Here is a 16,051-nt window from a genome sequence, read left to right on the forward strand (position 1 = left end):
CTACAGCGCTAAGCTCGACGTCCTTGGTGTATAAATGTATTGAATAAAATTATGATAGAAGGACAACACCTTTAATTAGATAGAAACATGTTATATTACCAACTATAAATGTTTAAAAATACATGTTAAGGTTGTTTTGTATTAAGGAGGATAACCTAAGTTATAGGTAATGTCATAATGTCACACAACAGTAATATTTCCGGGTTCATAACCTGGGTTCAGAAAAGGATATTATGCAGATCAATCATGTATTAATGCGCCACTTAAACAAAACAACATGATACCCGTTGAAGTTTTTAAAACTAGCAGTTTTTATAAGGGAAAAAATAAGCGACGTTGACGTTAGTTTTCGAAGCCACAAACTAAGTATAAATAAACGATATGAAATTCTACCACAGGTTAATAACAGTGCAAATTATGCATGTCAATCATGTATTAATGCATGTATTAATGCGCCACGTAAACAAAATAACATGATATCCGTTGAAGTTATTAAAACTGGCGGTTTTTATGAAGGAAAAATAAGCAACGTTAAATTTAAATTTCGAAGCCACAAGCTATGTATATTTCCCCAAACCGTGCCGTATAGAGGACGTCAAACACTAACAACGCGAAAGTAGGAAGTTGCCGAAACTGTTTCCACATGTAGGTGACAATCAAATAACGGACATTATTCATGAGAATACAAATTTCAACACCATCAGCACAACATTATATGACATGAAACCATCCAAGTCATTCTTTGTTGAAGTGAATGAAAAACGAATAAAAATACATGACACTCCTGTGTCTGAACGATGAAGTCTACTATGCCGTTTGTTCATTTACGTGAGTAAATTTGACGGTTTCCAGTCTGAACCCTGCTGAACTGCCACTGGTACAGTAGGCCATGGAAGTTCAACTACCTTGAAGAAGAAGTTAATACTGGCATCAAAATAAATTGACACCCATCCCTCCCCTCGATCCCCATTATCTCCACCACTAGTATCAAAGATATGTACTAATGCTCAAACGACTGTAACAAGGCGGTTAATATCACCTGTTCGCAGGTCACCAAGATCCAAACAGGTATCGTCCAGCAGAGAAGAAAGTCGAAGGAACCCAGCAACCCCACCAATATTGCAGGCTAATAACTTGACAATTCCACACATGACAGGTTTGAGTTAATGTTGACAATAAAAGCTTTATACATTCTGGATAATTGTTGTTTGTACTTCCTAAATAGCTGATTTTTTATGCAACTGTCCATTTAATTTTTTGTATGAAATGTATTTACAGCTTCTAAAACATCCACAACATCTTCAGAGCGAAAAGATATAAGAAGTATTCCTGAACTGCTCAGACAAGGTATGTTAAAATTTTCAGTGGTTTCAAGTTTTGCTCAAAAAATTAAAAATAAATTCACTGAATGGAATTGCATTTACCTGAATACTTGTAAATGTTTAAATTCAGTGTAAGCACATATGCATTAAAACATGAGAATGTATCATTTTACAGTTCTTACGAAATTGGACCTCCTCCAGAATTAAATAACAGCTATGAAAAACCGCATCATAAGAACTCCAGACAGCTGAAGACATTGAAGATTTCCTTCCGTCTCGGAGAAAACTTGAATCAAGTGAAGACATTAAATAGTTAGAATAGAGCTTAGATGAAAGTTCGAAGAAGAAATTGGTAATTATATTTAAAAGTTTTCCCCTCAATTTGTATAAATAGCTTGAAGAATGTAAGTCAGGAAATTTACACATCATATAGATCTGTAAGTTGAACAAAAAGTTAGTTTTATGCTTTAGAAAACCTGATGTATATAAGTATCAAATGAATTCAAGTAGATTTATAGATTACTTCACTGGCTTCCTTGCAAGGAGGGAGTGATGGTGGTGAGATTTGTAGAACGGTCAGGAGGGCATTGATGACTAACAATGTCATGAGTCAATACAGAGGGACAGGCCAAAAAGGAAAGCTACCCTTCGTTGGGACATCGCTCTACAAGATTATTCTATGTAAGACAATATCTCCAACTTTATGTGTTATGATGTCCTTTTTTAATTACATATATTCTGTTAAAAGCACAATCTAAAGAGTTCGAACTCTATTGTATTTTTCTGTAGTCAGAGTTACGATATAAATTGAAATCGACAATATGTTACTAAATGTATAACCAATTTAGGCGTTTTATATACCATTAGCCAGAGATGTTTTGATCTTTTTCTTATTATAGAAAGCAATTTTGATAATGTTTTCTTTTCATCAATACAAAATTTATTGCCTTTGAACATTTGTTCTTGTGATAAAATCATAAAAGGATAGTGGGAAAGACTCAATATTTAAACCTTTGATACACCTTTTTATTATTATGTCCAAAGTTCTTTTGCAATAGTGGATAAAGCATCCCTAAATATTCAACCTGTTTAGGTTTACAAGGTATTTGGTGCAATAAATTCAAAGAAAATCGAACAATTATTAGAATATATTGAATATGCCAATGGATGTATGTATGTATGTTAAAAATAGCTGCAGCAAGAAAGGCTTCCAAGAAGACCTTAGCATTCCAGGATTGAATGTATCTTGCTTAACGTCTCACTCGAGAATTTTTCACTCGTATGGAAACGTCACCAAGAGCGGTGAAGGGCTTCAAATTTAGGCCTATGCTCGGCGTTTATGGCCATTGAGAAGTGAGGTTGCTTTAGCATGCCACACCTACTGTGACACGGGCCATCCATTTTTAAGGTCATTTCCGAGGACCCGTGACATCACACCTGATGACGAGAGTTTTGCGATGGAACTGTCACTACCTATTTTACCGACTTAGGTCTGTCGCGGCCGGGATTCGAACCCCGGCCTTCCGCATGCGGGGCGAACGCCCTAACCTCTCGGCCACCGCTGCGGTTTAGCATTCCAGGAAATTAAAACTGAAGTACTTAATGTATTAAGGAATTAATGCCCCTAATAAGCCAGGGAAACAAATCACATTAAGGTAAAACATTTGTATTTCTACTAGTAAGTGAAAAGTAAAGACAAAGTTGAAATATTTCACTTATCACTGAATGCATGTACTTGGCTTTTGGATAAACATGAAATTATTTACATGTGGTTTAATTTTCAATTTCAGTACACATTTTACATGTTTCTGTCATATGCTTAATCAATTTTATTGAATTACATTTTTAAGGTATTCTTTGTTCTTTTGTTACAGAAAAGAAGAAACAAAAGAGGAAGACAATCCTTAACAAATGATTTCCAAGAGGACTCGAGTTAAATTATGTATCCCCTCATCCAGACATATTGTTTTAGCTCACCTGAGCCGAAGGCAAGTTAATTCATAGGACGGCAAATTAAGTGCCGCCCGCCAGGTTAATTATATAGTGGTTCAAATTTCATTTATCGTATATCCCAGCATCTTAGCTACGGTGGTATATTTAGAATATGCAAATATTTTTTTCATCTCCTAAATATACCACCGTAATACGATATATAGGCTTCAGTAAAATATAAACAGGCAAGGATGATAGTAAAATTTACATTTGAAAATAAATGTTTGTCATACATATATTCAAATTCTAGTCGATGTGGTAGCTTGCATCCTCCTGTGGTGTCTTACAAACTGACGTGTAATCAATTTTATTATTTTGTTTAAGGTAATATTATTACAATTATTAAGGTATCGATTAACTTCAGCACCAGTCGCAATTGGACAGGAGTCGAGTCTGTGAATTACTGTCGGTCTGTGCTGCATTTCTATAAACAAATCGTTCAATCCTCTCCTGTAGAACCGCGACATGACTGAAATTGACACGTTCATTTGGAGTTGACGTTCTTGGGATGTTGTTGCAGATGTCAATTTATCTAAATTTCATTTCGAAAAATACACGAAGGCCTGGACTACCACGATTTATGGTAGCATACTTCATGAGCGCATTCCGATGAGACCCCCCCCTCCCCGGACCATTGTTTGAAGTAATACTGGATTGAATACTACCTGAGGATGCTTGTATATCAATAATAATTTACCATTGCCCTGTTGTCCTTTTAATGTATACCCTCACGTAGAAACTTTGACCAACTATTATGGTCAAACTCTACCCCTGGGAGTCATCATTTGAACAAATTTGAATTTGCAGCATCTGTTGACGATCACAATATGAACACACCACAGGCACTCAACGTTTTAAATATCTATATTGAAAAAAAAACATATCTTCCTGTAAACATAATACTCACTTGAATATTATGTTTACAGGAAGACATTTTTTTAATTATAGATATTTAAAACCGCATTTAAAATCAGTGTGCCAAGAACGGCTTAACAATCGGTATGAAAAACATCAGACAGCATTTGACCCAATGATAGGTTGTATTGACAAACTAGATCGTTATAACGACCATAGAATCTGATTCTACATCAGGAACATTTCAACCATTGTGAAGGAGACAGAATATCAGGCCATGAGAAGGTACCGATAATCCCTGGAATTTTATTTGAGTTAACTTGAGCCAAAAGCTCAATAATATGAGTGTTGATAATCAATACTTCCCTTTGTTGCAAACTTTGCACATTTTCATCATCTTCAGAACCATCTGCCTAATTGCAATCAAACTTGGCATGAAACATTCATGCGTGCAAGGGATTCAAGGTCGTTCGAATAAGGGACATTTTTTTTCTGCAAGGGGAAATACTTATAGCGAAATAGTAGATATACACTGACAAATTCTAAAAAGTCTTCTTCTCTAGAACCAGAACGCTAATTTCAATCAAACTTGGCACAGATTTCCCCTGGGCGAAGGGAATTCAAGTTTGTTCATGAAGCGCTATATTCCGTTCAAAAGGGAGATAATAAAAAAATGCAAGAATAGGGTTGAATCATTTAAATTTTTTCTTCTCAAGAACCACTTGGCCAGAAAATTTCAAATTTACATGGAAGATTCCTGACATTTTGCAGATTTGAGAAATCATAAACAATCTTTTAAAGAACTACTGAACCAGAAAATTTTACATTTAAGGTTAATCGATCCTCATGTGACGTCATAGGTTTTTGAAAAAATCTTGATAAATTAAACTTTGTGCATGATAGAAATATATCTTTCTGAGGAATAGTATTCACTGGATATAATAAAAAATCTGGTAAACTATTAATACTGAAAAAGTTTATATTTTCCATAGATAATCAATTATTTATGATTTTAAAAATGTTGTCAAGGGCAATAACTCCTGTGCTGGAATTTCCTCAACTGGATGTCTATTATATACTACTCAAAATTTGATAAGGATCATAAATATTTTTATGTTTAAAAAATTAATAACTGCATAAATGGCAAATATTGAATCCAAGTGAAATCAAAAACGTCTTCAACAAACTTGCACGTGCATTTCATGTCATGGGAAATGCGTTTCTCGTCACAATTTATGCTTTTGCTACCATTGCATGATTTTCACTCAGGCATCGGTGTCTGATTCTTTCTAAAATTTCGAACTCATTTGAGTGTTTACACTACGTTTATCAACACAATGCCCCTCAACATGTAAGGCGTCGCCTGACGACAGAACAACTGGGCAGATATATTGGAATGCTTGACGCTGGCTATTCACAACGTGGTGTTGCAAATGCACTAAACATCAGACAGAGCGTTGTAAACAGGGCCTGGAACCGACAGTAAACTTTTGGTACAGCAGCACACCGACATGGGGGGTGGTCGTCAGAGGTCGACAACCCAACGCCAAGACCATTTTGTGGCTCTTCAGGCACGACGTCATCCCTTCTGGACAGCAACCAGCCTACGTAACGACCTCCTGAACGCCTCGGGGGTGAATGTGTCCATTCAGACGATACGGAATCAGCTTCACAATGCAGGTCTCAACTCGAGAAGGGCATGTGTTCGAGTCCCTCTGACTGTTCGACACCGACGGGAGCGATTGGACTGGACTGACGATCATGTCACTTGGACACAGAACGATTGGGACAAGTTCTGTTCACCGATGAGTCCAAGTATTGTTTGGACTTTACAGACAGGAGGCACCGAGTGTGGCGACGACAACGTGAACGTTTCCATAATGCCAACATCAGTGAACATGACCGTTATGGTGGTGGTTCCATCATGGTCTGGGGTGGAATCAGCAGGGATGGAAGAACATATCTTCATGTCCTGGAGAGAGGAACAATGAAGGGGGTGCGGTACCGGAATGAGATCCTCGATGTTTATGTCAGACCCTATGCTGGTGCTGTTGGCCCTGAGTTGATCCTGATGGATGATAACGCCCGTCCTCATCGCCCCAGGGTGGTGGAGCAGTATCTTCAGTAGGAGACAATTGTCCGTATGGACTGACCAGCGCGCTCGCCGGACTTGAACCCGATTGAACATGCATGGAACATGCCGCAGGTTGCCCTTTCACGTCGTAGAGCACAACCCATGACTTTGGAAGAGCTCGGAAACGCCCTCGTGGAAGAGTGGAACAACCTTCCCATTGGAATCATCTGGGTGCTTATTGACAGCATGGCTCGACGTTGTCAAGCCGTTATTGATGCAAGGGGAGGCCATACTCGGTATTGACACTTCATCGACTAAGTGTAATGATGGACTATCCCCAAAAACTGTGTAATTCTTTCTCTGGTTTGCTGTTAACTTTTTGTAATGAAATGCCTTTTGGTGTTGTTATCAGATTTCAAGCATTCCGTATTGATAAAAGTTCATGCCGTTCATGAATTTTCATTCATAACCTGAGTAAACACGTTTCCTAGTCAAATTTATGTCTTTTCTAATGTTAGTGGTAAATTACACACATATAACCTAGTGATCCTTATCAAATTTTGAGTACTATACATTGGTTTCCCTAATATCCATGATTAATCTATACATATTTATGAATTAGCAGTTTTTTTTTAAACTGTTGATATTTAAATTTTGTCATTTCAACAAGTTTTTATCTATTTTTATTATTCTGTTTAACGAAAATCTGTGATTTTCTGATGTTGATATATACTTCAGGTTTTTGTATGTCTGACATCTTTAAAAAGGTGGTAACATATATATTTTCTTTGGTTATTAATTGAATTAAACTATATTGAGTGGAAACTAATAACGTTTTTCCACTTTTAACCATTAATATTGATAAGTCACATGAGGATGGAGCTACCTTAAATGAAAGCTTCCTGATAATGTGCATATTCAAGTATGGTAAATCCATGGGCCTTTGGGGTAGATTGGGACCACAATAGGCAATTAACATTTTACACAAAAACATATAGGAGAAAGACTTTATAAATCTTCTGAAGAACCATTAGTCCAGACAGGTTCAAATTTCCATGACAACTTCCTGGCATAGTGCAGATTCATGTTTGTAAAAATGATGTCCCACCAGGGTAGGTTAGGGTCACAATAGGGGATCAACTTTTAATCTGTAAATATTTAGGGGAAAGTTTCAAATATGGGTCAAAGTGACCTATGGGTCCTTTATTTTCATGTCGCATTCCAAATGTCACATCGGGCGGTTCATTTATTTCCAATGGGCATAATTCTTGTTTATTTTTTATAAACACGTATACAATGATATCTTATTTCAGAAGTTAAAGGATACATATAATAAATGTATATATAAGTATATTCACAGTCAGTACAAATTAATAAGTTCTTCAATATTTCATTGTAGCTCTACTTTTAAGAGAGAAAGAGAAAGAAAGAACAGATTTAAAGAATTAAAGATACATTTATAGGGTGTAAGATTGGAAAGAAAGTGATTACAGTGCATCTTCAAGGGATCAATATTAAGACACTATCGAAATTAAAAACGTATGGAATAACAGACCATTTTTGCCAGAAAGTATTGAAATCATTATGTTTATAATCATTATCATTGTATATGGGATTCAAGGATTTGAAATAGGAATTGAATTGATTCAAGAAACCTTGAGTAGATGGACAGGTATTCTGACAACGAACTTTATATTTTGTATTGTTTCATTAGCATTACTACAGTATTAAAAAAATGAAACATTATTGTTGTTTTTTCCCAAAAAACAGTTTATATAACATTTATATTCAAATCAATATCTTTTGACTGACATAGAGAAATAAAGTTATCCAAAAATTGTTCAACAATAGGGCATTGCCAAATTAATTGAAATATTTGTTCCTGCTCTTATTCACAAAAAGTACATATATTTGTATCGGTTTTACATGCAATTATTGATAATAAAGATATCGTGATTAAGTCTTTTTGAAACCATTGTAAGTCGTTGTCTTTGGTCACCAGGAATGATGGATAATAAATCTCTTTCCATTGCACATATCTTATTTCAAAATATGTAGCCCAATTTTGCTAGTTCTTAGCATTTACTACTGATTTATTTAAGGTCTCATCATAGGTTTGTGTCATTTTCTAGTAAGAGCAAAGACTTTGATATTACAAGGAATCAATTGACTTTATAAAAATCCATTCCTACTAAAGTAAAAAATCTCTTAATTCAGATATAATAATTTGTTTTACACCATTGTTTGTTATATAATTTGTTTTGATATCAAATTTAGTTTGAAGATTATATAGTGACTTAAATGTTATTTTCATCCAGTAAGTCCAATAAATGTGTTATGCCTTATTGATACCAAGCCTTATGGAAGACAGAAAAAAGTTCGATTTTTGTACGATTGAATATAAGTAGCAATGTAAGATTTTTCACCCCTATGGAAACCTCTAGAATAATACGAAGCATGCGATAAAGTCATTGCTGATTATTGACAGCAGGAAAGATGTATCAATTAAAATGACGAGTATCATCAATTTAGTGTGGATTTGAATGGTGTCAGTTGGATTTCTTTGCGGAAAAGACATTCATGGATTAATTTAGGTAAGTTTCCGGGCGATTCATATTTAACATAATATAGTATCGTACCGAAGTGCGACTGATGGAATCAACATTTCCTACATCAGTCAGTTTTTGTCCTACTCTAATGTAGCATTCCTTTTACGAGTTGTGAAATTAATCACTCTCTGTTATCTTCACCTTTTCATTCCATCAAATGGGCAGTTCCACCATCAAGTAACCTTGGAGAAACCAGAAATACAGTAAGTTGCCTAGGAGGAGTAGATATACCCTATGCTTATTATAAGAGCCCTATTTCTTGTATTTTGATTGGAATATTGAACACTGTTTAACACTTGGAAACGTGATTTACAGTCTATTGAAATGATATCCATACAGTTTTAAAAGTGTTGTCTTATCAACGACACAACTGCTAGACTCAATCATCGAACATTTTCTAGCCACAAAAACCAAATGATAAATGTTCGTTTCATCTAGAAATCGTAGATATTTGTTCTACACATTGTTATTAAACTACTGTGAAAATGCTCAACCATTAACGTCACGTACCTGTGACTATATTTATATTTATATGATAGGGAGCGGTCTAAAACATTCAAATGTGGGTTGCGACCCCAATTTCTACCTTCCCGCCCAAAGAAGGTGGTGTTGTGTACCCCCTCTACATCCACCACTTCATTAATTGATATACAACGTATATACAGCGTATAGATCTTTCTATAATGCATTAGTTTAAACATATGAAGATATATTTTATTCCTTTATTTTTACCAAGCATTTTTTTTTATTTACAATTGAAACCCAGAGAATGACGACCAGATCGGGTATGCATATTTCCCTTCTTTATCATGTGTCCTTATCCAGACTCTGTCCTTCTTCTTCATTCTAATCACTGCTGTTGCTGAGGAAGATTCATGATGGGAACTGCCAGTTTTACCGTCAGCATAATTATAGCCAACTAGATTTCCATTGATGACAATTTCTGTGTTAAAATATGACCCATCCGTCGTCAAAATAGTCCATGTGAAGGAGTAGATGCCATCTGTTGGTGCTGTGAATATTCCTGTTTTACCGTTATAGGCGGATCCAGAGTTTAGAGTTACTTTCCCAAATACAACAGCAGCATAGCTACCGAGATTTTGAAGAACGGATGAAGTTCGAGCATGGAAAGCAATGGCCCCTGTTTATTATAAACATATTTAACTGTGTAAAACATTAAGTTATAAATACGTGTTCAATTACATATTTGCAAATTTCAGTCAGGCATTCAAACAAACTCATACATAAATAAGTAATAAAGACGTATGCAAATGTGTTTGTTCTAAGAATAATCAGATACAGACCATGAAATCTCCCTTTGCAACTTTTTCTTTCGTATCCCATTCCTCGACAGACGGTGTTGTACTTGTTGTATTTACTGATGAAGTCCTGTGTGCTTTCTTTTGCGTACAGTTCAGTCAACATAACCATTAAGACTAATGTTGCCCTGAGCATAACAATTGGAACCCTGGGTAGAGAATTGAAATATAAGATATTTTCTTTTCATGACTTATTTAGATAAATGTAAGACGAATGCAGTATATACCTGTTTGACGCATCTAGAATGTATCTTGGGATGTGCATAGTGTCTCATTTACATCATAATGATCTATTTTGAAATCTGTTTAGTAGATATCCAAAGACAATTCGTTCTGGTATACATGTGATATATGATATAATGCTTAAAAATTGATTTTGTATACAAGGGCAAATAAACATTAAATATTAAGGAAATGTAAATCATATCAAATTGACCTGTACGGCAAAGAAAGGTTTCATATAACTGTCACAGTTGCAATTTATTTAAAATATATTTATGCGCTATGATTATATCAGTATTCATATTGGCGCGCATAGCCAATTGAATACAAACTAGTTTTTCAAGTATGCGAGAGTCAGTGTGAACGTTTTGTATTGTACCGGTGGTAATTATTTCTATTTTTAGTTCAACTTTACGTTTGACTGACCAGTGGTCTGAGTACATAATACTGCGGACCAATGGATTTTACCGAATACTAATTAGTTATGCATGTGCTACTAACCCGTGCACTATATAAAGTTAGAAACCTCGCCAAAATCCCCACTCTAAGCCCTGTACGGTTATATTGGACAGTTCTTGGTAAAATATCGATTCACTCGATGTAACTTAAATATTTTTCATTCATAATACTGGATGCCTGGTAAGATTTATGTTTATCTTGTAATTCATTTACTTGTTAAATATATGTAATTATACTGGCAGTCGTATTAATATTTATTTATCGTTTATCTTAAATGTTTAAATGTCTTTTAGTTTACTTCCTGTGTTTTATATATGTCTATTATCTTGTGTGCATGTTTGTGAGTATGTTTTCATATTTTTTCTAGGTTTTTTTCCCTTTTATTGAAATAAAATAATTGTCTCAGACCGACCCAGTTTTGTGTTGTTTGCAAGAAAACAGCGACCCTGCGACATAACTATGGCACAATCTCTACTTTAGAGCAAAGTAATGATAGGGAATCTCATTTCTCTCAAAGTAGGATTTGGATATTTCAGAAGAACTTAGAACACAGTTTACTTATACACCACGTCATTTACAGTACTTAGATTGTATAAAATTGTAAATTGATAACAGGTGTGTATAACTTTTGAATTGTAATGGGTATACCTTATACGATTTATGAGATTGATCACTGTTCGTTATCTTCGCTTTTCATATACCTATGTAGTGAAATATTCACGAAGGACAACAATAAAGAACAAGGTACGATTACGACTGTATTCCACCCTAAAATTATCACATTAGTGTTTGTTTCCCTATAAAAAAAATGTACAAGGACAGATGAGTGTAAAAATTTAAATGCATTCATATTTTGTGCATTAAAAAGATGAAGATAACGAACAATACTCAACAAAAAAGTTATGATTATGAATATTCATCAATCTCATAAGTCCTATAAAATACAGAATTAAAAATTTAGCACATGCAGATCCTTTAAAACACGAGAGGTGTAAATCCCATAAAGCATATAAGATTGAGAGTGGTAAAATATAGGCCCCCTGAGATACATTTAAAGGTGTTACAGGGATCCTATAAGGAGTAAACGTACCCGTTAACCAGTCACACATCACAGATGCAGTTGGTAATTTTGTGAGAATAGAGCATAGTGGAAAAATTACCGAATCCTTGTTTGTGAAGTCTTGGAATCAGGTACGGCAATGGTAACTTAAATTCATTCGTTTCATTGACTGGGATATTAAATGTGTTTCAAACTGAAGCTAAAGCGTGAATTTGAATTATTTGGTCTTACGAATTTTCAATGTCAGTTTATAATCAAATATAATATCAAAGCCATGGTCTTCTAGAATATAATTGTAATACAAGAAAGAAAAAATGTTAGGAAATTTGTAAACTGGGAATTTAAATTCCTGCTTACAAAACACAAAGGGATGAAGGATACACAATTTTATTGCAACGATTTAAGATTTAAGATCAATGGAAATTGAGTTTTGTGTTATAGAAATAAAGATCTGTTATAAATAAATGTAATAGAAATATTTTACGCAGGATACACTTTGTATTGACTTAAAATTCAACTCCCAAAACTGCCATTGCAAACACGTTTGTCTATATCTAGAATGAAGCAAATATACTCAAATTTGATATGTTCGTCAATAGCCAGGAACATATGGAGATGAGAACATAAATATTTCTAAACAGTAAACATCTAAACAGTAAGTTAAATGTATTCAACATTTCGACATAAAGTAATGATAGATCAATTGATGAAGCAAATATAAACCTTAATAAAATGTTTTTACCGAAGCCGCCAACTTAAAGTGCCATCCTGATAGTGGAATGAGGTGTGTAAACACATACAGGGCTATCACTTTGCTTTGCAAATGAAAAGTTTAGATGTCTTGTTAGAAAAGTTAAAGTTAACTAAGAGCAATCAATTTCAAAACTCATATAAAGTATATGAAATAAAAACTTGGACAAACACGGACATGGAACCCTAGACATATCAAAGGTGAGATCAGGTGGCTTGGAGGAGTAAGCTTCCTCTCTCAACCTGTCACATGTGCCGTAAGTCCTCTATCTTGATCAGGTAAATGGAGTAATACTGACTTTAAACGATACTATTGAAACCCCTCAAATATCAACTGATGTGTTAGAAGATTGCCCCGATTTAAACATCATATCGTACCATTACACATACTTTAAAAATGCCTAGAAGTACCTAAATGTAAAACGTATGCGGTACCAATTTTGATGCACCATATGCGCATTTCGACAAATAATGTCTCTTCAGTGATGTTCAACCGAAATGTTTGAAATCCGATGTTTCCCAGCTTAAAATCTTAACTGTGCACATTGAACTGTCTTATATGAGATTTTTTCCCGTACTGTTTATTTATTCTATCGAATAATTAATGTATGTCTTCTCCTTCATATTTAGTTATCAGCTTGTATTTGGGGTAATCGGGGAATTGAGTAACTTAGATTTTAGAAGAAATATGTCTTGCCGAAAATTAGCAGTTTCAATACAAACTTGGATTCATAAAATAAATTTACACATTCGTCAAATAACATCAAAGTGTTATTCTAAACGACCTCAGTAGTCTGAAACTACTTTTAAATTTTGTTTTATATCATTATTTAATGCCTAAGCAATATAATTATGTTCCAAGGTGCCCTTTTCTGTGAAAACGGGATATCGAAACTAAAAGAATGTGAAAATCCTCAGAAAAAGAAGTTACGTTACTTTGACAACTCTTGTATACAAATTACTGATAACCATTGACGAAAGACGAATGAGTTTTGAGATATAAATGTCTGCCTTATTGTAAGATTATTTTTCTGAATGTTGCAAACGAATGACCTAGTACACGTCTTCTTATATGTACGTGCAGCAACACCCCCCCCCCCCCCCCCCCCCCCACACACACTAATTTGCAACCCCGATCCCCTTTTTCCTCGACATGTGACGTACTTGTCGCTTTATCATCACAGACACCGTTTGTTATCATCGCATGCAAAGATCGATTTATTAGGCGGCCACTTGTTAAAGTGGCGGTGAAAGCTAGTGGAAATGCAAGGTTGAACCGATGAATTGAACTCGTACATACACTGAGGGATAACACTTCTTATGATTTTGGGGTTTGGACAAAACTGCTTTTCTCCCTAACTAATATTTTTCATTCAAATATAACGGTATCTCTTTTCTGCGTTTGCTCTCCGGAGAACTCTTCAACTTTCAAAACCGTCACTAAGTGCCTGAACTCACTTTATCTTATAGTAAAATGTACCTGTTTTATGAAAAATGTCCACGTTAACCCAGAAAAAGTTATCTCGTTCGACACGCTAAATATCAAAATTGTGATGGAATCGGAAACGAAATAGTGGTTCGGATATTCCGTATTGATATCAACTTTACCTATACAAAATATATCTGACGTCATATTCAAAGAGTTTTCCAAATCAATTGAGGAGATTCATTGCATCTTTACTACAGAGAATATTTTTTTCTTATTTAGATATATCGATGACGTTAGCTTTCATTCATATGTCGATTTGATATATCTCTGTGAACTCGAAATAAAGGACACCACAGAGTCGTCCACTTCTGCTTCATACTTAGATATTTTATTGAAAGTAGACATTAACGGCAAATTGACAACTCAACTGTATGACAAACGGGATGATTTCAGCTTCTCCATCGTCAACTTCCCACATTTATGTAGCAATATTCCATTATCACCTGCATGTGGTGTTTATATATCTCAACTGATTCAATATGCAAGAGCTTGCTCTGGGTATAGTTAGTTTTGAAATCGAGGTAAGCTACTGACAAACAAGTTGATGGTACAGGGATTTCAACAGTCTCGATTGAAGTCAGCATTTCGCAAATTCTATGGTCGTTATAACGATCTAGTTCGTCAATACAACCTCGCATTGGGTCAAATGCTGTCTGACGTGTTTCATACTGATTGTTAAGCCGTTATTGGCACACTGATTTGACTACAGACAGAATTCCATTGAATGATAGGTTGTATTTGGAAATTAAATTCTATATCAGTAGTTTTATTTCAGTATTAATTAAATGCACGCCAAAATGAAAATTTAAAACATGAAGTTTACAGTTACAATATTTTTTCTAATAAAATGATACAGATCAGGGAAATATGTCCTATTCATGACATACTGACAGTATACGTAATGTATCATCATGAAAAACAAAAACTGGTTGATCTGCATCTATAATTCTACTTGCATAAAAGCTGATGATATTCAAAGAAAAAGCATGATGAAGGAATGTAATGTATTTCCTCCCCACCAATCGTTAAACGGAGATCATCAATATAATTTAAATCTCGTCGCATTTAATTGCTCAACAAAATGATTTACTACTGGTCATATTTAAAATTCAGTACCATATTATGGATGTAGGAAACAGCCAAAGAAAATAACATTTTCAATACTTACATGTTGGATAGCGATATTTCTGCCTATTGTCTTACACTATACACTGTAGCTATATACAGGAGATAACTGTATGCTGTTTAACATGACATTTAGTAGCCCTGTTATATATTCCTGAGGATCCATTAAAATGTAACAGTAGTAAAGTGATTGGTAATTGAATCCCACATACAACATACATGATGACACGCAAACAGGAAATTAAACGGGTAGATGTAAATATAAAGGACAGTTTCAGTTTTTTCTTGTCTTCTTTTCTCTATGACTAAGATACCGCCGTCTAAACTGTCATGTTTCAGGGATGTTATTACAGAAGAGTTTCAGCTTGTACTTGTACAGTATGTATGAAGATGTATTGTTTTATATTTATAAGTAAATTGAATACTTGCTTTTTTCAAAACTAAAAGGAAATATAGCATGTTGTTCAAATCTCTATTCTTTTGTTTAGCACATTTAATTGTTTATATATCAAAGTAGCTTTAAATGCGATTTAAATGAACCATTTTGCATTGTTTTCTACTTTGAAAAAGACGAAATTGAAATCGTGTGATCTGCAAAAAAGGTGAAGATAACGAACAGTGATGAATCTCATATTTACTTTCAATATATTACGTTCAATTATATGTGACATCATATCCGACCTCGAACGAGAAGGATGGACAAAGGAAGTACCCATTTCAAAAACGGATTAAATTTAATGTAAAACTTATACGGTACCAAATATGATGCACCGGA

The 16,051-nt window shown here is 34.6% G+C and overlaps 1 protein-coding gene across 1 annotated transcript; it reads right to left on the reverse strand.

Moving 5' to 3' along the window:
• Positions 1 to 9,575: 9,575 nt before the first annotated feature.
• On the reverse strand, positions 9,576 to 15,383 carry LOC130053154 (heavy metal-binding protein HIP-like). Its single transcript, XM_056159817.1, has 3 exons — positions 15,320 to 15,383; positions 10,157 to 10,320; positions 9,576 to 9,993 (listed from the first exon to the last, which is right to left on the reverse strand). Coding segments are annotated over exons 1-3 (558 nt in total). The 5' UTR covers positions 15,322 to 15,383; the 3' UTR covers positions 9,576 to 9,601.
• Between the last annotated feature and the right edge of the window lie 668 nt (positions 15,384 to 16,051).

Source organism: Ostrea edulis, chromosome 3 (assembly GCF_947568905.1).
Source record: "Ostrea edulis chromosome 3, xbOstEdul1.1, whole genome shotgun sequence".
Classification (NCBI taxonomy): Eukaryota; Metazoa; Mollusca; class Bivalvia; order Ostreida; family Ostreidae; genus Ostrea; species Ostrea edulis.

Coding starts and splice junctions, on each gene's coding strand:
- LOC130053154 (XM_056159817.1), bottom strand. Junction 9,994..10,156: donor TTGCAAAGGGAGATTTCATG/GTCTGTATCTGA, acceptor TATAATAAACAG/GGGCCATTGCTTTCCATGCT.